This window comes from Littorina saxatilis, linkage group LG15, assembly GCF_037325665.1.
Source record: "Littorina saxatilis isolate snail1 linkage group LG15, US_GU_Lsax_2.0, whole genome shotgun sequence".
In the NCBI taxonomy this organism is placed as follows: Eukaryota; Metazoa; Mollusca; class Gastropoda; order Littorinimorpha; family Littorinidae; genus Littorina; species Littorina saxatilis.
The window spans coordinates 12029427-12053538 of NC_090259.1; the positions used below are offsets into that span (position 1 = coordinate 12029427).

General features: G+C 40.8%; 1 protein-coding gene across 1 annotated transcript; it reads left to right on the forward strand.

The window, feature by feature from the left end:
- The first annotated feature begins 13412 nt into the window (after positions 1–13412).
- Positions 13413–22137, forward strand: LOC138948553 (cerebellin-1-like). The gene is made up of 2 exons (XM_070320107.1): positions 13413–13838; positions 21642–22137. The coding sequence occupies exons 1-2, from the start codon at positions 13538–13540 to the stop codon at positions 22019–22021; spliced, it is 681 nt and encodes a 226-aa protein (XP_070176208.1). The 5' UTR covers positions 13413–13537; the 3' UTR covers positions 22022–22137.
- The last annotated feature ends 1975 nt before the right edge of the window (positions 22138–24112 follow it).

Here is a 24112-nt window from a genome sequence, read left to right on the forward strand (position 1 = left end):
GATGCCTCATATAATATTCAGAACTGCGAAAGTGACTCGATCGAGCGTTTGCTCTTCTTGTTAAATTTTTTTTATCAGTAGCTTTGTTAAAGAAGCTCTATCGGTCTCTGTAATCTTTGGTCTTTTATTTAGTCTTTTCAAGATGTGTAATTTCTTTCAACTGTTGCTGCATATGAAGCGGTCAATTGAAACTTTTTGTACTACGTTGCAAGCCCCTGGAGCAATTTTTTGATTAGTGCTTTTGTGAACAAGAAACAATTAACAAGTGGCTCTATCCCATCCCCCCCTTTCCCCGTCGTGATATATATGACCTTGAACGGTTGAAAACGACGTTAAACACCAAATAAAGAAAGAAAGAATTGAAACTTTTTACAGACATCTGAACTCGTTTCAGGCTGTGGTCAGCTAATACTAGCATTTCATGATTTTCGTGTACAGGCACGCTTAGTGTTTCCTGTTTTTGAGGCCATCAGAAGGGTTAGTTTATTTGGATGCCATATTTGTTTAGAGTGTCTCTGCTCACTTGGACAGTTTACCGGCACACACGGGAGTCTTCTCCCGCAGTGACACTGCGGTTATGAAATTAAAGGCCCCTCCTGTTTTTGGAACCGCAGGAGCTTTCTAGTTTGCTGTTAGGTAGATTTTTGGTTCCTCTTTCCTGTCATGCTCTCTTTTTCTTCATGAATTCTTTTCTTTTTTCTGCCTTCTTGCTCATTCACCTGTATTTTTTCCAAAAATCTCTTCTCTTGCCGCTTGTCTTGCGATTCATGTATAGTTTAATCTGTTAGTGTTCTGATGTAAGTCCAGCAGTAGATAGGTTAAGCCTATTTTAACATACTGGAAACTGGTAATCTTCCAGTAGGTATTAATTTAGTTTTACTAAAGCCTGCTGGGACACAAGTAATGGGTTAGTGCATTTGTAAACAGGAATCGCTTGACAAGTGGCCCCCTTCATCCCCCCCTTCCTCGTCCTGATATGGCTCTGCGTAGTCGGCTGGACGTTAAGCAACAAATAAACAAACAAACAAACAATATTATGATTATTATGTAATACCACTCCATGGAGTTGCAAAGAATTTGGAATCTTGATGAAGATGCACAAATTATCCCGCAGTGGGGCACTGCGGTTATGAAATTAAAAGCCCCTCCTGTTTTTGGAACCGCAGGAGCTTTCTAGTTTGCTGTTAGGTAGAATTTTGGTTCCTCTTTCCTGTCATGCTCTCTTTTTCTTCATGAATTCTTTTCTTTTTTCTGCCTTCTTGCTCATTCACCTGTATTTTTTCCAAAAATCTCTTCTCTTGCCGCTTGTCTCGCGATTCATGTATAGTTTAATCTGTTAGTGTTCTGATGTAAGTCCAGCAGTAGATAGGTTAAGCCTATTTTAACATACTGGAAACTGGTAATCTTCCAGTAGGTATTAATTTAGTTTTACTAAAGCCTGCTGGGACACAAGTAATGGGTTAGTGCATTTGTAAACAGGAATCGCTTGACAAGTGGCCCCCTTCATCCCCCCCTTCCTCGTCCTGATATGGCTCTGCGTAGTCGGCTGGACGTTAAGCAACAAATAAACAAACAAACAAACAAACAAAATGCACAAATTATCATAAACGATAAGTTATTGATTGTTCTAATGGTGATAGGGTGTGCTGTGTATATTTTGTAGGGATTTGGGTTTTGAAGTTCATGACTATCACAAAGGTGTTGGTATTGCAGAAACACAATTTTTGCTATTTTTTTTTTTTTTTTTTTTTTTTTTTTCTGCAGTTGTATTCCCGCAGTGGGGCACTGCGGTTATGAAATTAAAGGCCCCTCCTGTTTTTGGAACCGCAGGAGCTTTCTAGTTTGCTGTTAGGTAGAATTTTGGTTCCTCTTTCCTGTCATATCATGAATTCTTTTCTTTTTTCTGCCTTCTTGCTCATTCACCTGTATTTTTTCCAAAAATCTCTTCTCTTGCCGCTTGTCTCGCGATTCATGTATAGTTTAATCTGTTAGTGTTCTGATGTAAGTCCAGCAGTAGATAGGTTAAGCCTATTTTAACATACTGGAAACTGGTAATCTTCCAGTAGGTATTAATTTAGTTTTACTAAAGCCTGCTGGGACACAAGTAATGGGTTAGTGCATTTGTAAACAGGAATCGCTTGACAAGTGGCCCCCTTCACCCCCCCCCCTTCACCCCCCCCCCCCCCCCCCCCCCCCCTTCCTCGTCCTGATATGGCTCTGCGTAGTCGGCTGGACGTTAAGCAACAAATAAACAAACAAACAAACAAACAAATGTAATAATCTCAGAGACCGTATATGATAACTTGTGCAGAATAGCATATGAACTGATTTGTGAATGATAGGGCCATCGCTGTATGTGAATACGCTCATTGCCTTTTTGTGAATTACCCTGTGGTCTGTGCGTATGTCTTTTTGTCTTTTTGAGTTTCTTTGGATAGCATATAATGAGTCAGTGCGTCTGTCTGTCTGTCTGCCTTTCTGGTCATGTTTCCACGTGTTTGTCTGTCGGGTCATGGTTGTCTCCTACCGGCTGCACTTATGTACATGTACATGTAAACATTTAAATTAAAGAGATGAATTCTTGAGGCTGTGGTGTTTGTGTTGCATGAGCTCTCTATTTTCTTCATTGGTTTGGCGATGCTGTGTAAATTATAGACGAATTTCCAAATAACTATCGGGTTTGTATGTGTTGTGAAAGAGTGAATACCCTTGCTTATACTGGGACAAACATTGGAGGGGCCAATCACTAGCGACGGGTGTGTTGTAAACACGTTGACAGGAACACGTGTGAATGTATTTGTCGGAGAAAAAGTAGTGGTATTCACTCGTCAACAACCCATACAAACCTGACAGAGTTATTTCCGAACATCGTCTGGTAATTCAGACTTTAGTCTTTGTTCAGCATGGGCGAGTTTTACACTCTGAAGCGATGGAAAACCTCGCGCCCCCTAATTGGCGTAGAGGCGCGTCCCCCGGGTGGTGGATGGGGGAGCCTTCTCTACTAATTTCTGAGAGAAGGTCGCATCACTCTCGATGCCGTGAACCTAATTAGGATCTTTTTCTTGTTTCTTCTCTATTTCTGCCTCCCCAAAGTCCTTTTACTTTCCTTTTCTCACCCATAAAATTCTTCACTTATTACCCTTGTTAAGTGGTTCTTGTATAGAATATAGTCAATGTTTGTAAAGATTTTAGTCAAGCAGTATGTAAGAAATGTTTAGTCCTTTGTACTGGAAACTTGCATTCTCCCAGTAAGGTCATATATTGTACTACGTTGCAAGCCCCTGGAGCAATTTTTTTGATTAGTGCTTTTGTGAACAAGAAACACTTAACAAGTGGCTCTATCCCATCTCCCCCCTTTCCCCAATCCCATCTCCCCCCTTTCCCTCGTCGCGATATAACCTTCGTGGTTGAAAACGACGTAAAACACCAAATAAAGAAAGAAAGCGATGGCAAAGCTGTCGAAGCCAATCATTTCCTATGTAGGCTGCTGTCTCTTTTCATTTCAACCTGAGGAGATTTGTTGACATTCTGTTTAGTAAAACGATGATGGCCGCACGTGCGTCATAGCTTGCGATTTTAAACAGACTATTTTCTATTGTCGCGCGCGTGCTTGCGTGCGTGCGTGTGGAACTGAAAGAACATACAGCTAACTGTGGATAAGTTGACCTCCTTGGGAACACATGTCCGGCATAGCAAAACACGTTGAAGGAATGATGTTAAAGGCCAACTCTGCTTCGTGAAAACGTTGAAGGAATGATGTTAAAGGCCAACTCTGCTTCGTGAAAACGTTGAAGGAATGATGTTAAAGGCCAACTCTGCCTCGTGAAAACGTTGAAGGAATGATGTTAAAGGCCAACTCTGCCTCGTGAAAACGTTGAAGGAATGATGTTAAAGGCCAACTCTGCCTCGTGAAAACGTTGAAGGAATGATGTTAAAGGCCAACTCTGCCTCGTTAAAACGGTTCGCTTCGCTTTCTCAGATCTGGCCAGGGTTTAACATGGGAAACGATCATTCCTCCACTTGGTAACATATCAATAACCTGACTGCTTGCACCAGTAATGCCTTTTGAAATGTCTTTAAAAAAAAATATACAACCCTACCCCCCGCGGCTTAGGGGGAGTCCCATATTGGTTGGGACGAGAAAGAATTTACCCGATGCTCCCTAGCATGTCGTAAGAGGCGACTAACGGATTCTGTTCCTCCTTTTACCCTTGTTAAGTGTTTCTTGTATAGAATATAGTCAATGTTTGTAAAGATTTTAGTCAAGCAGTATGTAAGAAATGTTAAGTCCTTTGTACTGGAAACTTGCATTCTCCCAGTAAGGTATATTGTACTAGGTTGCAAGCCCCTGGAGCAAATTTTTGATTAGTGCTTTTGTGAAAAAGAAACAATTGACAAGTGGCTCTATCCCATCTTCCCCCTTTCCCCGTCGCGATATAACCCTTCGTGGTTGAAAACGACGTTAACCTTTGCCGTGCTTCCTGGGTTCACCTGTACCCAGAGACACACTAAAATCATTGTAACTCTGGAACCATTAAAGGTATCGTTTTGAAATTTTAAGTATCTCTCACACACCTAATTTGCTCTCTGTCTGCAAATTTTTAGTGTGTACATGACAAAACATCAGAATTAATTGATTATGATAATTTACATAAACACTACCGATGGCGCGGGTTCACACATACCCATACTTTTAAAGAGTAGTAGTGATTGTAACTATCCCTCTGCCGACGGCGCGGGTTCTGCTACACCCATAATTACCAAAGCGGCGGAACAGTGTCTGTCTGCCTGTTTGTCTCCAAGAGACTGTCTGTCTCTCTGTTTGTCTGTCCGTATCTCTCTGTCTGTATGTCTGTTGTCAGTTGCTCTGTCTGTCTGTCTGTCTGTCTATCCGTCTATCTGACTGTCTGTCTATCTGACTGTCTGTCTCTCTCTCTCTCTGTCTGTCTCTCTCTCTGTCTGTCTCTCTCTCTTAGTCTCTCTCTCTGTCTCTCTCTCTTAGTCTCTCTCTCTGTCTCTCTTTCTTAGTCTCTCTCTCTTTCTTAGTCTCTCTCTCTCTCTTTCTTAGTCTCTCTCTCTCTCTCTTAGTCTCTCTCTCTCTTTCTTCGTCTCTCGCTCTCTCTCTTTCTTAGTCTCTCTCTCTCTTTCTTAGTCTCTCTCTCTCTCTTTTTTAGTCAGTCTCTCTCTCTCTCTTTCTTAGTCTCTCTCTCTCTCTCTCTTAGTCTCTCTCTCTTTCTTAGTCTCTCTCTCTCTCTTAGTCTCTCTCTCTCTTTCTTAGTCTCTCTCTCTCTCTTTCTTATAGTCTCTCTCTCTTTTTTAGTCTCTCTCTCTCTCTTTCTTAGTCTCTCTCTCTCTTTCTTAGTCTCTCTCTCTCTCTCTAGCTCTTTCTTAGTCTCTCTCTCTCTCTCTTTCTTAGTCTCTCTCTCTCTCTTTCTTAGTCTCTCTCTCTCTCTTTCTTAGTCTCTCTCTCTTTCTTAGTCTCTCTCTCTTTCTTAGTCTCTCTCTCTCTCTTTCTTAGTATCTCTCTCTCTCTTTCTTAGTCTCTCTCTCTCTCTTTCTTAGTCTCTCTCTCTCTTTCTTAGTCTCTCTCTCTCTCTTAGTCTCTCTCTCTCTTTCTTAGTCTCTCTCTCTCTCTCTTAGTCTCTCTCTCTTTCTTAGTCTCTCTTTCTCTCTCTTAGTCTCTCTCTCTCTCTCTCTCTTAGTCTCTCTCTCTCTTTTTTAGTCTCTCTCTCTCTTTCTTAGTCCCTCTCTCTCTCTTTCTTAGTCTCTCTCTCTCTCTCTCTCTCTTAGTCTCTCTCTTTCTTAGTCTCTCTCTCTCTCTCTCTCTTAGTCTCTCTCTCTTTCTTAGTCTCTCTTTCTCTCTCTTTCTTAGTCTCTCTCTCTCTTTTTTAGTCTCTCTCTCTCTCTTTCTTATTATCTCTCTCTCTCTCTTTCTTAGTCTCTCTCTCTCTCTCTTTCTTAGTCTCTCTCTCTTTCTTAGTCTCTCTCTCTCTCTCTTTCTTAGTCTCTCTCTCTCTTTTTCTTTGTCTCTCTCTCTCTCTTTCTTTGTCTCCCTCTCTCTCTTTCTTAGTCTCTCTCTCTTTCTAAGTCTCCCTCTCTCTCTTTCTTAGTCTCTCTCTCACTCTTTCTTAGTATCTCTCTCTCTCTCTTTCTTAGTCTCTCTCTCTCTCTTTCTTAGTCTCTCTCTCTCTTTCTTAGTCTCTCTCTCTCTCTCTCTTTCTTAGTCTCTCTCTCTTTATTTGTCTCTCTCTCTCTCTTTATTTGTCTCTCTCTCTCTTTCTTAGTATCTCTCTCTCTCTCTTTCTTAGTCTCTCTCTCTCTCTCTCTTTCTTAGTCTCTCTCTCTTAAGTCTTTCTTAGTCTCTCTCTCTTTCTTAGTCTCTCTCTCTTTCCTAGTCTCTCTCTCTCTCTTTCTTAGTCTCCCTCTCTCTCTTTCTTAGTCTCTCTCTCTCTCTTTCTTAGTCTCTCACTCTCTTTCCGAGTTAGACTCTCTCTCTCTCTCTCTTAGTCTCTCTCTCTCTCTTTCTTAGTCTCTCTCTCTCTTTCTTAGTCTCTCTCTTTCTTAGTCTCTCTCTCTCTCTCTCTCTTTCTTAGTCTCTCTCTCTCTCTCTCTTTCTTAGTCTCTCAGTCTCTCTCAGTCTCTCCCTCCCCCTCTCCCTCCCCCTCTCCCTCCCCCTCTCCCTCCCCTGCAAGAGGTCGGTGAACTGAGAAACTCGATGCAACCACTGAAGTAGCGCTGTGGGTCTCCCTGAACCCACCCCGTCGTTAGAGAAATAAACGGTAAAAACCCTCTTTCAAATGTATGGGTTCAGACAAACCCGCATCGTCGTTAGAGGAATAAACGGTAAAAACCCTCTTTCAAATGTATGGGTTCAGACAAACCCGCATCGTCGGGCGTGTGTAGTCAAAAGCGGCATCCGGCAAAGGTTAAACACCAAATAAACAAGAAATTCCTCCGAGGTAGGAAAAACACCCCCGTCCTTACCATTCTCACTGCCACCAACTGAGAAGGTTATTTCCCTTTGACCATTAATATGTCCCTCTATAAGTCCTTGTAGAATCTTAATCCACCAATAACTCCCTAACCGTGTGTTTGACTGGTCCCAATTTTTGTAAGGACCGTCTCAGGAATGTATAGAACCTGTTCACCAAGTTTGGTGACGATCGGTCCGTTCATTCTTGAGATCTATATGCGCACACAAACAAACAAACACATGGACCGAATCCTATACACACCCCTATACCGGGGGTGTAATAAAGAAAGAAAGACAGTGAGACGAACTATGTTTTCACGAGGCGGAGTGGGCCTTAACAATCCAACAATTAACCAACCAACCCTTCGAGACACACACAGACATGTTCATATATACAGCACATCCTGGACAATTTCACATTGTTGGACACAAACACACACACATGCACACACACACACAAACACATACACACAAGCGCGCTCACGCAAGCCACACACACACACACATACACACCCACACACACAAGCGAGCTCACACAAGCCACACACACAAACACATACACACAGGGCCGGACCAAATGAGTTGTAAGGGGGGGGTTCCTCCTTTTTGGGGGGGGCAAATCAGCGAAGTGGCGAAGCCACAAGCGCGCGCCTGCAAAGCAGGCGCGTGAACTAGGGGGATTCGGGGGCATGCTCCCCCGGAAAATTTTTGAAAAACGGTTAAAATCTGTGCAATCTGGTGCATTCTGGGCCTTGTTTTGAGGGTTAAGAGCAGCATTGTTTTGGTGCTAAAACTAGTAAAAAAAAAAACCCACACTCAAAGCAAGGTTCATGCTTTTTCTAGGGGTGGGGTTCCGGAACCCCTGGAACCCCCCCCCCCCCCCTGGGTCCGGCCCTGTACACACACACATATACACACACACACACACACACACACACATTCAGGTAATCAATTCTTCTCTGACCTCGAATTAGAATCCTATCTGTTGGATTAGCAAGCTGCGTATAGCTAAACTGTTTTGTGGCGACCCGCCCATCTACGTGTAAGATGACAATCAAACTTATTAGTTTTATACTCACTCAAACTGTTGGCGAGGACAAAAAGAGAAAAAAATCAATGTGCGGCAGCTACACACTGACATAAACAATGACGTACTGACAATGAATTAGAGTCAAATAGATAGAATCGGAATCAAACACACACGTGCTCAGACAGACAGACAGTGTAACACGAAATTTTTACTCCACGAAAAATTTACTCCGGAGTAAATATTTCGTACGAAATTCTTACTCCGAGTACACTTTTCGTACGAGAAAAGAACTCCCCAAGGCACGAAAAAATTACTCCCTCCACGAAATTTTTACTCCCCATTTTTTTTACTTCCAGTAAAAATCTCGTACGCAATAATGGGATGCGGGCGAAGGGATAATGCCAATAAGTGATCTCGCGCACACGAATGTCGCGCTACCCTCCTTCCACCCCTTCCACCACCAAGACTAACAGGGGACAAGGGAGTAAAAATTTCGTACACCTGGCATGGGATGTTACATTGCTCGTGTTGGGGTGAAGTAATTTATTCGTTATTTATTCGTCAGGGGAGTAACATTTTTGTACGAAATGTTTACTCGGAACTCACCTGTCTTGGGGAGTAATTTTCTCGTGCAATGGGGGAGTGCTTTTTTCGTAAAGGGAGTAACTTTTTCGTACGAAATGTTTACTCCGGTGAAAAAAATCTCGTGGGAGTAATTTGTTCGTGTTACACCGGCCTACAGACAGTCGCGCGCACACACACACACACATACACACAAACACACACACACACACACACACTCATACACACACACACACGCACACTCATACACAAACACACACACACACACTCACACACAAACACACACACACACACACTCACACACACACACACTCATACACAAACACACACACACACATACACACAAACACACACACACACACACACACACACACACCAGGGATCGCGCTAGCTTTTTAAAAAACGCGTAAGTCATACGCAACGAAACGAAAAAAACGCGTCACGGACCAATATTTTTGCGTACTACGAAAACACGTACAGACACAAACAAAACACGCACGAAAGACTTGAAGACACTCCTTACCTAAATACGGCGAGTTTTCCTGTCGAACTCCGCGCACGCCTGTCGAATAACACCCCTGCTGTCTCCAACCTTCGGGCCTTGCGGCGAGTTTGTTTCCCGCTCTAATACGACCAGACACACTTTCCGCCTTTTGGAAGCGCGAGATGGGAGAGCAGCTAATGTCTGTTTCATTATCCGACAAGACATTATCTGGTAATACCCTCGTTACGTTCGTTTGCGATACTTCGATGCAAAAAGAAACGGACTTTAGTTTTGACGCGCAGATTTCATGTGTGTCGTCACTTCTCGAGCCCTATAGTCAGTTTCAGGATCGGGTGATTATTAAATCAGAGCAAAAGCGCTGCGTGAAGACAAGAAAAAGTTACAATATTTTTGCGTATGGCTTACGCGGCGCGGCGAAAAAAACGCGTCAGTGACTTTTAAAATGCGTCAAATACGCACAAATCGTGCGTAAACGCGATCCCTGACGCACACACACACACACACACACACACACAGGTTAGGGGGGGGGGGGGGGGGGGCATAAACAGAAATTATCAACGTTCGTCTTGACTAAACAGAGAAAGGAAAATAAAATTGATTTGTTTTTATCTATATACTAATATAGTTTGTTACTTGTGCGCTCCTTATTTTCAACTTCTGAATATTTTGTTGTTGTTGTTTCCAATCTGAAAACGTCGTGTGTTGTTATTGCGAACTGTTGCTCCTTAAACGACCGGTTACACAAAACACTATTGTGACTAGCACTGCCACGGCGTTTACGTCCTGCCTGCCCAAGCTTGCCACCAAGAAACTTCCCAAAAATCAGTAACTGTAAAGAAATCTGTCTAGCAAGCTTGAATTAAGTCCAATCACCACCAAATTTTGTGTACTAATTCAAAAATGGATGCCCAGTTCAGTCGTGCTATTTATAAGTTTGTCACGCGATTTGTTTTAGCAAAGGGGGGTGAAAGGGGGGTGAAAGGGGGATAATTTGTGTTTTTTAACGTTTTTTTGTGTGTGTTTTATTTTCTACTGCTTTTTTTAAAAGTTATTTTTTAACAGAAAGTATTATGAATAATGTTATAACCAAACAAGGTGTAAAACCTATGAATTAGCTGAAATATTGTTAACATTGTACACAGAAATAAGGAGACAGTACAAAGAAAAAAACAACCAAATCACGCATTCACTCACAGCATCCTGACTCAAATGAAACAAAACTGTAGATCTAACACTCACCAAATGATGTCTAGGTAATCCATATTGAATATAAGTCACATTTTCACAACAAAGTACCAACTGTACACCTATGAACAATTCCAAAAGGATTTGAAGGCTCCAGCCATCCATTGTTATCAGTGCTGCCACGCCCCCATAGCTCCTGCACGATTCCGAGATACATGTTCGTCTAGCAGTATCACCGCCAACCACGTGTAGTTTGCCGACTCGTACTAGCAACAACGGGACTGTTTCTTCCTCACTTTCACTGCTTGTATCGCTTTCGTGAGGCGAAAACGATACGTCCGAATCATGCTCTACGGGATCCTCTAGGTCCAACATCCGGAGAATCTCCTCCCGAGACAAGGCTCGCCTTTGATTCATTTTTTTTTCCTCAAAAATGCACACAAATCAGGCGGATTTGCAAATGACAGAAGGGGACGCCAAGTGTATCAAGGGAAACAACTCAATTTATTTGCAAGCTTCAAAAACCGGGAAGCAATCACGAGTCGTGTACCCTCTATGGCTGGTACTGAAAAATGCGCTTCCCGTCCATGGGCGTGTCAGCGCTGGTACTGATTTATCAGTGTCCCGTCGCGAAAGTGTTAAAACACATGCCAAATATGACTGTGTCTTTGTGTGCATTGCATGCGAGTGTATGCATTCAGCAGCAAGGTGTGTGTGTGTGTGTGTGTGTGTGTGTGTATGTGTGTGTGTGTGTGTGTGTGTGTGAGAGAGAGTTAAAGAGAGAGAGAGAGGGGGGGGAGGCACAAGCCGGATGAACTTCTTCTTCTTCTTCTGCGTTCGATGTTGGTGGCCGTGCTAGGTCCTCAGACCAGTGGCTGCCAGGAAGTCCGCAGTCTTGCGCAGTTCGTCGGCAGGACCCCAGAGTTTGGCTCCAACACTGGTCTCTTCTTGCCAGAACTTCTGGCGTATTGTCTCCAGATGGGGGCAGTTCTGGAGAATGTGTTCCGGAGTTTGCTCTTCCGAGCCACATTCACAGTGTGCGTCATCCGCAAGGCCCAGTCTCTTGAGGTGTTTCTTCAGTCCACAGTGCCCTGTCCTTAGACGGAAAATGGTGGTTTGGCTTCTCCGGTCTAGTTTGTTGATGTGGTCTTCCTGTGGGTTGTAGTCTCCGTTTCTCTTTTTCCAGTTTTCTTTCTTTCCGGATGAACAATTGTGTGAGATTGATTACACAAAGAATGAGAGAGTTCTATTGATTCCCCTCACACCGAGACACCTTTCTGTTAGATTGACATAACAGACAAAGACCGTTTTTGTGTCAACACGCACACCTATATATACCTGGAAGATGACTATCACACTAATGAGTTTCATAATCAACTAAACCGTCAGAGAATCTGCGATACATGGCAGAATGTGACAAAGATACACTGACATACAAATGCAGTGACATAAAGATACACTGACATACAACTACAGTGACATAAATATACACTGCCATACACATATAATGACATAGAGATACAGCGACATAAAGATACAGTGGCATAAATATACACTGACATACACATACAATGACAAAGAGATACAGTGAAATAAAGATACACTGACATACAAATACAGTGACATAAAGATACATAGAAAAAACACAGGAAGGCGGGCATACACACACGGGCATACACACACAGGCACACATATAGATTAACAGACAGACAGACAGACAGACAGACACACACGCACACACACACACACACACACACACACACACACACACACACAGAGTGATCGACATGCCGATAAACTGACAAACAAAAACAGTGACATAAAGCTACTCTGACATACAAAAACAGTGACATAAAGCTACTCTGACATACAAAAACAGTGACATAAAGCTACTCTGACATACAAAAACAGTGACATAAAGCTACTCTGACAAACAAAAACAGTGACATAAAGCTACTCTGACAAACAAAAACAGTGACATAAAGCTACTCTGACATACAAAAACAGTGGCATAAAGCTACTCTGACATACAAAAACAGTGATATAAAGCTACTCTGACATACAAAAACAGTGACATAAAGCTACTCTGACATACAAAAACAGTGATATAAAGCTACTCTGACATACAAAAACAGTGATATAAAGCTACTCTGACATACAAAAACAGTGACATAAAGCTACTCTGACATACAAAAACAGTGATATAAAGATACACTAACAAACAAAAACAGTGACATAAAGATACATGGATATGGGTGTGTGTGTGTTAGAGAGAGAGAGAGAGAGAGAGAGAGAGAGAGAGAGAGAGAGAGAGGAGAGAGAGAGAGAAAGAGAGAGAGAGAAAAGAGAAGAGAGAGAGAGAGGAGAGAGAGAGAGAGAGGAGAGAGAGAGAGAGAGAGAGAGAGAGAGAGAGAGAGAGAGAGAGAGAGAGAGAGAGAGAGAGAGAGAGAGAGAGAGAGAGGATGATGGTGATTAACATACATGCAAGGTGTTTAATAACAGAAACAATCTTTTCCCATCATGCGACACAACCCAACATCATTATCCATAATAAAAAAAGTACCGTATATCAGTAATCGCATAACGTCAATTAGCCACAGCACCGCCACCATTGCTGCAGCCGAGTTACACACAGAACAGCACCTCTCATCATCTGCCACTGCAAGTTCCACTAAAACTTCTGCCGCTCTCGTATCCTTGACAAGCTGAAGAGTTTTAGCTATTTCATGAACAATTTATGGCTTATCCTTGATTTTAAACATGATCAACTGGTGTCAGCAGCCACTCATTATTTCTTTTAAAGTTAGTATTAAAAAAAAAATTTGACAGCCGGGGGGGGGGGCGGAACCCCCCCCCCCCCTAATCCGCCCCTAGAGAGAGAGAGAGAGAGAGAGAGAGAGAGAGAGAGAGAGAGAGAGAGAGAGAGAGAGAGAGAGAGAGAGAGAGAGAGAGAGAGAGAGAGAGAGAGAGAGAGAGAGAGAGAGAGAGAGAGAGAGAGAGAGAGAGAGAGAGAGAGAGAGATGATGATGATTAACGTACGCAAGGTGTTCAATAACATAAACAATCTGTTCACATCATGTAACACAACCAAAAACCAATAACCATAATGAAAAAAGCACCGTATATCAGTAATCGCATAACGTGAGTTTGCCACAACACAGCCACCAACGCTGCAGCCTTGTTACAAACAGAACAGCGCCAGTCATCGTCTGCCACTTCACGTTTCACTGAAACTTCTGCCGCTCTCGTATCCTTGACCAACATGTACGCTTTGCTTGCCTTCGGGTTGGTCCTGTCCGTTGGCAGTTCCAGAGGAGCCGAGAAAGTCAGAGAAGCAATCAGATCTCAAAACGGCGTCAGCTTGAATTTCCTGGAGACCGTTCTCAAACAGCAGATGACCTTGACCCAGTCCCTGCAGACAGCACAACAGTCCCTGCAGGCAGCACTGGAAGCCGAGAAGAGCAGAGCCAAGGCCGAAGAACTGAGTCTGAAGAACGCCCTGACTGCAGCGAATAGTGAAATCACCACGCTTTGGTCCAAAATCAACCGATCATCAAAAGCAGGTAAGCGACTCTAGTCTTTGAAAGTACTTGTAACAATGTAGGGAGAGAGACCTGACCTGTTTTAAAGCCAAAGTATATGGAAGCACTTTATAGCCTCAGTCTGCCTCAAATGGTTTACAGAACGATATAAATCTTTTCATGAAAAAAAGCAGTTCTAACCTTCTTATGTGGAACACACTTGCAATAACATTTAATAGCATTATATGACACAGTTCGTTTGAATGGCTATTTAGCTTGCGTAAACCACACACCAGTTTTCGTGGTTTATCTTACCCCTGAGCCATCGTAGAACCGTGTGATCCACTTTCCTTTGTTTCACAATTTAGTCGTCAGTTTGTGATTTTAATGCGACTCGCTGTTTCTGCAATATCACGTTATTGCCTACCTCTGAATCTAAAATGCAACACACTGCTGCGAGTCACACGAACTTATCGGCGGCGGTTGGATTTAAAGAAGTAAGCGCTATGCAGAAAATTCGTCTGCTTGGGCCAACACGACCTTGCGTGAACTGCTTCCGGGCTCCCCTTTTTCAAATTTTCAAAACTTCGAATTGTACTGATCTTGTCTTGTTCTGATCTTGTCTTGATGCCGAAAAAAGAATTCTTTTATGATTTAAGAATGTTTGTGTAACAAGCTGTCAATTTATTATTAAGATTTTTAAAGTTAGGTCTAGTGCCACAACGAGGCGTTCGATTGTGTTAATGGTAAATCCGGCTGGCCACGCAAAAATAAATTCTTTAAAAAATGCTCGCCCTTTACGGAGGGCACCTAGGATGTTCTCAAGCGGTGAGTGTTTAAATGAAAGGGTGTTTGTACTGTGTGTAAAAGCCTGACAGTGCCTGTGACCAGAAACTGATGTTTTACGGGAGGCTGAGCGTGCCTTTAAAAAAGAACATGTTCATTTGGCCCCTTTTTGGGACAGGGCCCTACACGTTTGGACAGAGAATGATACCCATACAGAAATAGAGAACCCACTCTTAGTAACAGTTTGGAATAATAAAAACATTATGTACTGAAATAATGTGTTATATTTTTAAGAAATGGATTAAATGTGGAATCGCATTAGTTGCTGATGTATGTGTTAATAACAGGCTGTTATCCTTAAAGTAAAAGTGGGTACTTATTCTTCACTGATGTTAGAATATAATATTGTAAAGACTGCTGTTACCTCGTTTATGAAAAGATATCCGGCGAATATGCTCATGCAAAGCAATGAAAACAATGTTTTGATTTTTAATCGTAAAGAGTTATTTACAGCACGTTCATATACATTTAATAAGTAAAACCGAACACAACCCATGTTGTCTGAATTTCTAGATGCATCAGTTTATTAATACAGAATTGACAACATGGTATTGGCTCATTGTAAGGAATGTGTCTAAAGAATCAAGACAGAGATAATTGCACTGGAAAATATTGCATACTATATGAAAGCGTGCGTTCCTTCTTAGCGCAATACGCTACCGCGCTATTCTGGCTTGTTAATTTCATTGCCTTTTGCACGTGGAAGGTGAGCGATTTCCTTCTCGCGGGGATTGACGAAGCTGTATTGTCTTGGTGAAAAAATGCAGTGCATTCAGTTGTATTCCGTGAGTTTGACAGCTTGACTAAATGTAGTAATTTCGCCTTACGTGACTTGTTTATTTTTGCTGAAGAATCTCCTCTATCATGGACAATTACCAATAATGGACTTGTAATAATTTATCTGTAATGCTTTCCCAAACTGGATGTATATGGCAGAACATAGATAAAAGAAATGTTCCACAAAATCAATCTTATCTGGACAGAATGAGTATTTGTTATTGACAACTAATGCCCATTTTACGGAAGCACACAGGGACTTTTCGTCCCTTGGGACCCTCTAAAATTCTGCAGTGGGGGTCCATGGACCCTCTAAAAATTGAAAGTGGGGGTCCCGGGACGCACCAAGAGGGGCGTCCGTCGGGAGCCTTGTGTGTGATTAGGTAAGAAAATTGTAAAAGATGGCATGTGGGTCTATTTAAGCATACCGCACGCAGTCTTGAGCCCCAGATCGTGGTCACGTGAAATGTTAATTACATTTTTGGCGGGAGATGCGAACTGGCAAACCGCATGCCGTTTCGTTCGGCTGGCAACACTAAAGGTATCTGAAGGCATCTATGAGAAAGTTGTGTAAAGCTTTTAACTGTTTATATCGTAATCTGTGACAAAAAGACGAATTGTTGCTTCAACAATGCTGTGACCCCTGTACTGTCCCTTTAAGCACAACTTTGACACTTATTCTAGGCGTCCGGAGACGCCTAGTAATTGGGATCAAGTAAGCGCTTGCCTATGGACAGGATAACTCTGCGGTTGCCTATGGGACACTGCCACATTTACGTCTTGAGTTACTGCCCTTACTTTTTTTTTGTTTTTTTTTTGTTGACAAAATTGTTCAACAAAAACATCGTTGGTCGAACTGTGCAGGGTCAACCGCAACAAACTCTAACCATTCATACTTTGAAGTATTTGAGTGACTTATATACCGACATTTTTACTTCTTAGTTTTAGCACAGGTGTAGGAAAAAATCATGAACCAAAATGTTATTTATTTTTTAATTTAACATTTGTTTTACAAATGTGACCATGGTCTTTCAAACATACAGTAACATTAAACATTGTTATGTTAAAAAAAAAGAAAAAAAGAAAAAAAGCTTTTGTGCACAAATCAGAAAATACATTGTACATTTTACCTACAGGCCAAACAGTGTCCGTGGCGGCAAAGGACCTATATTTTTAGATCAGTCACTGTGGCAATTTGTCAAGAACAGGCGCTTGCATTTGGATGTGTCCACTGATAGTAGGTTTGGTTGTGATCAATCAGAATGATGAGGAATAAAAATGTATGACAGTTTGTTATGATGACATGTAATTCACATATGCTGAAATGTAATATTATACATGATATAATATTATTATGGCTGTTGCCATGACCATGAACCCCAAGAAAGGTTTAATGTTATGTAAAATCAAAATACCAAAATCAAGCACCTATTTATCTGGTCTACGGCGTGTGTGTTCTGCTCTCTCTTGGCACACAGCCACAGGTCAAAGCAGAGGTTAACTTGAGTGCGCGTGTACCTGAGTTATTTCGAGTTACTCCCCTTGGGTACGGGCAAACTCGCTGTCGAAGCCACGCTGCAAACTGAGGAGTAGATTGTGTGTGTGTGTGTGTGTGTGTGTGTGTGTGTGTGTGTGTGTGTGTGTGTGTGTGTGTGTGTGTGAAGTAAAGGGGATGGTTTGCGTCCTGATATTAATCAAGAATACATTTTTGGGGGAACAAAAATGTGATGTATAGCTCCCAACAGTAACAACAACAGCAACAACATTATGAAACAAAAGCAAGACGAAAACGCAGTGAAACACATCAAAACCAACAGCTAACTTCGAGTTTAAGTCACTGCAATAACTTGTCATAATTCCAGACGTTATCTGGTGTTTTGCTCACTGCGACAACTTGTTTAACACGATGTGAATAGCCCTCCGTAATCCCAGCGAAAACGTCCAAAACGCAGACACCAAAACTCGATGTTTTACCGTGTTATGCATAATACTAACATCTCAGGAATTTTATTGCGTTACGGCAGTTTTTCTAATGTGACATGAATCGCATAGGTATAATGCCACACAATTCAGTTGATTAACGTGATGTTTGATGTTATATGCCAAGTTAAAGTGCCAAAACGAGACTTTTCGCCCTGTGGCAGAAGTGGAAAAGTTTTTCGTCTACACCGCGGAGGTAAAACCGACACAGAGGCAGACAACCTACCTGCACACTTCCTGTATAAACTGTGGATAATCGTCAGCGAAGGTGGGGGACATTCTGCTGGAATTTTGCCAGTGTCCGGGGGGGGGGGGGGGGGGGGGGTTAAGTACTTACATTTCACAACTTAGGCATGTTATTGTTATTGTTAGTATTGTTACTCCTCACTGAAACCAAGTAAAGCAGGCTGTTCACCCTCAATAATGCTTTTACTGTATTAGTACTGTCACAGTATGTTTGCATGCAAATATTAGTAAGCTTCCATGAAATATTGAATATATATAATTTATATCCATTTCACAGCACTAGGATGGGATGTCTGGCACTTTGAATCACTAACAGAAGCACTGCCTCTTCCATACCCATCTCCTTTTTGAAAAGAGTATACCTATGGACCAGTGAATGGTTACATTTTAATGATCATATGGGTTGCTCTGATTTTATTCAGGATCAGGTACGTTTGTTTTTTTAACCACACAAACACTTAGACAACAATTATCAGAGTATGAGTTTTTCCGCGTGTTTATTTTTATTTAAATCCAAGTCACAGCTTCTGTTTTATGATGAGTGATGTAGTTTGAAACACTTGGACAACAATTATCAGAGTATGAGTTTTTCCACTTTTTGATTTTCATTTAAATCCAAGTCACAGCTTCTGTTTTATGATGAGTGATGTAGTTTGAAGTGTTGGTATTAAATGTTCACTGACAGTCATTCTGTGCTGGTATTCCCATTTTCACCTGCAGGGTTATGAAATATATGGGGAGAAACTTGGTCAGTAAAATCATCTTCAAGCGTGAACTGATAATTGTCTCTGTTTAAAATTACAATGTATTTCGTGAACACACCTTGAGAATGACCCTTGCGTGATTTAAAACTGCCTGCTGTGAATACTGTTGTCATACTATGAACTTTCTTTTGAGAAAAACAAAAAGAATGAAAAGCTTTTAACTAGCTTGTGAATGAGCCTCTTACTTCCATGTGGGGCTATAGCTGCTTTGAACTATTTTTAATGCCTGAAAAGGATAGTGATGGAAATTACTAGTTTAATGTCAGGTGTGACATATACTATTGATTGAACTATTTTTTTTATTAATCTGCAATTTTGTTACAACCTACTTTGTTTATTTGGTGACAAGCTAGTGGGAGGCACTTTTTAGACTTTTAAAATGTCAGGTATGGGAATTGTTAGCAAAGTTTCACATTTTCTGCAGTCAGTTGAATCCATATCTCCACAACAACAAAATGTATGGTCTTATGAACAAAAACACATACTTTCTGTGCTTGTTCGAAGGTAAAGACATATTTCTTTGTGTTTGTTAAAAGAAAAACCTCTTAATTTTGTCTGTTGTGAAGGAAAAGTTTACATGGTTTCGTCACCCAACTTACAAAATTTGTCCCACAAAATGTTAGGTTTTTTTTCTCCACTTTTTTTTCCTTCAGTTGCCATGTCTAAAATGTACACATTACGTAAAATACTCCATGTCAAAATCCAAATGTTTAAGGCAATGTGACAATTATTTTAAAATATCATTACACTATTCCTATAGCTTTGCCCAAATATAATGCAAGTAGGGGAGGTAATTGTTGATCCATATATTCATCTTAACTTTTTACGCATATGGACATAACTCCTTAACTTGCATTATTTTTGTGCAAGAGGATGCATCTCAAGATAGTTGATATTTTCTTATTCCCAAAAATAACAACAATTCTGTCCAAGCAGATTTGTTTTTAATTTTTATTTACAGAGGACCATTGTCGAATGTATATGGTTACTGTTGAATGAACATTTGAAATTGATTGGCTGATTACTGGTTGTTTTTGTTTTGTTTTGTTTTGTTACTACAGTATGAAGTTATTATATCTATTTTCTTTCATCGCAAATAAACATCTTCCTTTCTGCATACGTTTCACACCTCATTCACGTATACAACTAAATTCCAAACCAAATCATCTTGCATTTTGTTCACCTCTTTCTACATTTCTCTAAACATTTTTATTTCAGTAGTCAAACACCTTTTCTTCCTATGTGGATGTTCTGTGATCAATGGATGGCGCAGACTAACATGAACATGTGCTAGAAAAATAATGTAAAATGTTTAAATGTAATCTAATGTCAGTTGTGGGCAAACACTTAACCAAAGTTAAAACGTGACCTCAAAAATGGGGTAATATGCAAAAACTTAAAAAATATATCAATATGTGATGTCATGTTAAAGCTGTCTGCAAGCAGATTTCTACACCTTCTCGTGTCATGGCCTATCCGATTCCTTATATCTCAAAGTGTCTTCCACTTAATTTTCAGTCATTTGGCTGCAATCAAAGGAAACAACAAAAGCAACGAAAAAGTTTTTATTTTACTGCGTTTTAGTGAAACATGCAGCCAATAAACACATATTCACTTGCAAAATTATACAACAAACTGTATCAATACATGTTTGTCACATTGCATTCCAAAAAAATTATCTACGATACCAAACCTAGAAAATAAACTGTACTTACATGTATGCGCGTCTATCTAACCGCACCTGGGATAACTGCAGTGAGTCGTCAAAAATAGTGTTTTTTCTGTGCGTTTTTTTTCAAATAATGCAATAACAGCACACACATTTGCTTGCAGAATTAAACAACAAATTTCACTGATACATGTTAGTCATTTTGCATCCAAAAAGAATGATCTACGACTCCAAACTTTGAAATATAAACTGCACTTATATTAAAATATTCTGTCAACACGTACTTCAGTTTAAGGCCTAAGTACTTAAGCATTTAGGGTCGAATCTACTTCCGCTATATTCGAAAGGGTGTGCTTGCCAGCTTCTTTAATGCAAAAAATTGAAAATATTATTCATGACGTTGCATTAAAAAAAATAAAAAAAAGCTTTCAGATCTTAGAATGTCATTTCATGTTTAGACAAAAACTTCAAATTGTTAAAACATGTCATTTTTTTTTTTGGGGGGGGGGGGGGGGGGGGTAAAAACTTAAAAAATACTGAAATTTCATGTTGCAAATGCCTTAGTGGGCAAAAACTAAAAAATGTTAAGGTGTGACTTTATTTAGACACATTTCAACTCGCTTCTCATCAAGGATAGCAAAAATGTGATTCAAAAATTTTCTTATTTGTATATTACACTATTTTTTTCCGATCAAATTAATTATTACAAAAATTGTCTAAAGTGACAAACTATGAAAATCATGCATTTAAAAAAAACACAAAGCTTTTAGAGCTTTCTGATGTCGCTGTAACACTTTAAAGCTGCCAGCATGCAGATTTCTACACCTTCTCGTATGATGGCCTATCCAATTCCTTATATCTCAAAGTGTCTTCCACTTTATTTTCAGCCCCGTAGAGCAAGTCGTTTGGCTGCAATCAAAGCAAACAATAAAAGCAACGAAAAAGTGTTTATTTTACAACGTTTTTGTCAAACATGCAGCCAATAAACAAATATTCACTTGCAAAATTATACAACAAACTGTATCAATACCTGTTTTTCACATTGTATTCAAAAAAATTATCTACGATACCAAACCTAGAAAATAAACTGTACTTACATGTATGAGCGTCTATCTAACCGCACGTGGGATAACTCTGCAGCAGAGCGTATATTGCACGCTCTGCTCCGCAGTGAGTAGTCGAAAATAGTGTTTTTTTCTGTGCGTTTGTTGTAAATAATGCAATAACAGCACACACATTTGCTTGCAGAATTAAACAACAAATTTCACCGATACATGCTAGTCACATTGCATCCAAAAAGAATGATCTACGACTCCAAACTTTGAAAATAAACTGCACTTATATCAGAGACATCTCTGCTTACATTAAAATATTCTATCAACCCGTACTTAAGTTTAAGGCCTAAGTACTTAAGCATTTAGGGTCGAAACTACTTCCGCTATATTCGAAAGGGTGTGCTTGCCAGCTTCTTTAACAAAAATATTCATTTTGTCAAAATAACATGGACGCCTGTTCATTTTGAATGAACATTTTTCTTGTTTCAAGATTTGCATTCCGTTTCAGTTGGTTTTACTGCGCGCCTCAAGGCCGATTCAGACCATGGACTGCAATTCGGACAGAGTGCAACACTACGCTTCGACGACGTCCTCCTCAACGCTGGCGATGGATACAATCCACACACGGGTATTTTCACCGCTCCAGTGGCCGGGACCTACTCCTTCTTCCTCAACTTGATGACAACGAGCTGGGTAACCGTTGCCATGATGAAGAACGGCAATGTGTTTGACCACGTTTACGGCAACGCCGGTAATGACCAAGGTGCAACCCAGGTGCTTCTACGTCTAGCGGAGAATGACAAGGTGTGGGTGAGACATGATCTTGGAAACAAAATCCGCGGTGGATGGTATACCGTCTTCACTGGGTACCTCTTGTATGCCGACTGATCGCTTTTGTTGGTTGTGCAAAACATGTCCCTATTGGCTAAATTGTATCCTTTCAATCTCCTGAAGTTCCTGCCTACCACGTGCTCACAAGAATTAGGACGGACAGGGAGTTTGGGAGGGGGTGGGGGGGTTGGGGGGTGGGGCTGTCTGTTTTGTTGTCAAGTGACTGTCAACCGTCGCTACCTTTTCAGGCTGAACAAGCAATACCTTCGCTAATTGTTAATCGTCTAATTATTGCTATCATTTGTCAGTTCGTTCGCTTTATAGACAAAAAGGCCGAAGTGCCGTACAAGTTTTAAATTGCAGCTAAAGGTTCCACAAATACAGCTTTTCGTGTATTTTATTCTTGCCTGTAGCTCTGCTGAATTTCAAGTAACTTTCGACATTCCTGTCTGAATGCTTGCCCAGTGAATGTATATTTTTCTTCTCTGTATGTCTGCCAATGGAGTGTTTGTCTCTCTGTCTGTATGTCTACAACCTCTAGCTACTGTGCAGAACACAGAGAACATTTTCAAGATACAACATCAAGCTAATGTACTATAAACAGAGGACATTATTTTCAAGAGTTAAGCTCTAACTGATATGCAGAACATAGACAACCTACTAAAGTGGCAACCTCTAGCTAAACTAATCCAACAGTTTCAAGTGGCAAGCTCAAGCTAATACTAATACAACAGTTTCAAGTGGCAAGCTCAAGCTAAACTAATCCAACAGTTTCAAGTGGCAAGCTCTAGCTAAACTAATCCAACAGTTTCAAGTGGCAAGCTCTAGCTAAACTAATCCAACAGTTTCAAGTGGCAAGCTCAAGCTAATACTAATCCAACAGTTTCAAGTGGCAAGCTCAAGCTAATACTAATCCAACAGTTTCAAGTGGCAAGCTCAAGCTAAACTAATCCAACAGTTTCAAGTGGCAAGCTCTAGCTAAACTAATCCAACAGTTTCAAGTGGCAAGCTCAAGCTAAACTAATCCAACAGTTTCAAGTGGCAAGCTCAAGCTAAACTAATCCAACAGTTTCAAGTGGCAAGCTCTAGCTAAACTAATCCAACAGTTTCAAGTGGCAAGCTCTAGCTAAACTAATCCAACAGTTTGAAGTGGCAAGCTCAAGCTAAACTAATCCAACAGTTTCAAGTGGCAAGCTCAAGCTAAACTAATCCAACAGTTTCAAGTGGCAAGCTCAAGCTAAACTAATCCAACAGTTTCAAGTGGCAAGCTCTAGCTAAACTAATCCAACAGTTTCAAGTGGCAAGCTCAAGCTAAACTAATCCAACAGTTTCAAGTGGCAAGCTCAAGCTAAACTAATCCAACAGTTTCAAGTGGCAAGCTCAAGCTAAACTAATCCAACAGTTTCAAGTGGCAAGCTCAAGCTAAACTAATCCAACAGTTTCAAGTGGCAAGCTCAAGCTAAACTAATCCAACAGTTTCAAGTGGCAAGCTCAAGCTAAACTAATCCAACAGTTTCAAGTGGCAAGCTCAAGCTAAACTAATCCAACAGTTTCAAGTGGCAAGCTCAAGCTAAACTAATCCAACAGTTTCAAGTGGCAACCTCTAGCTAAACTAATCCAACAGTTTCAAGTGGCAACCGCTAGCTAAACTAATCCAACAGTTTCAAGTGGCAAGCTCAAGCTAAACTAATCCAACAGTTTCAAGTGGCAAGCTCTAGCTAAACTAATCCAACAGTTTCAAGTGGCAAGCTCAAGCTAAACTAATCCAACAGTTTCAAGTGGCAAGCTCAAGCTAAACTAATCCAACAGTTTCAAGTGGCAAGCTCTAGCTAAACTAATCCAACAGTTTCAAGTGGCAAGCTCTAGCTAAACTAATCCAACAGTTTCAAGTGGCAAGCTCAAGCTAAACTAATCCAACAGTTTCAAGTGGCAAGCTCTAGCTAAACTAATCCAACAGTTTCAAGTGGCAAGCTCAAGCTAAACTAATCCAACAGTTTCAAGTGGCAAGCTCTAGCTAAACTAATCCAACAGTTTCAAGTGGCAAGCTCTAGCTAAACTAATCCAACAGTTTCAAGTGGCAAGCTCAAGCTAAACTAATCCAACAGTTTCAAGTGGCAAGCTCTAGCTAAACTAATCCAACAGTTTCAA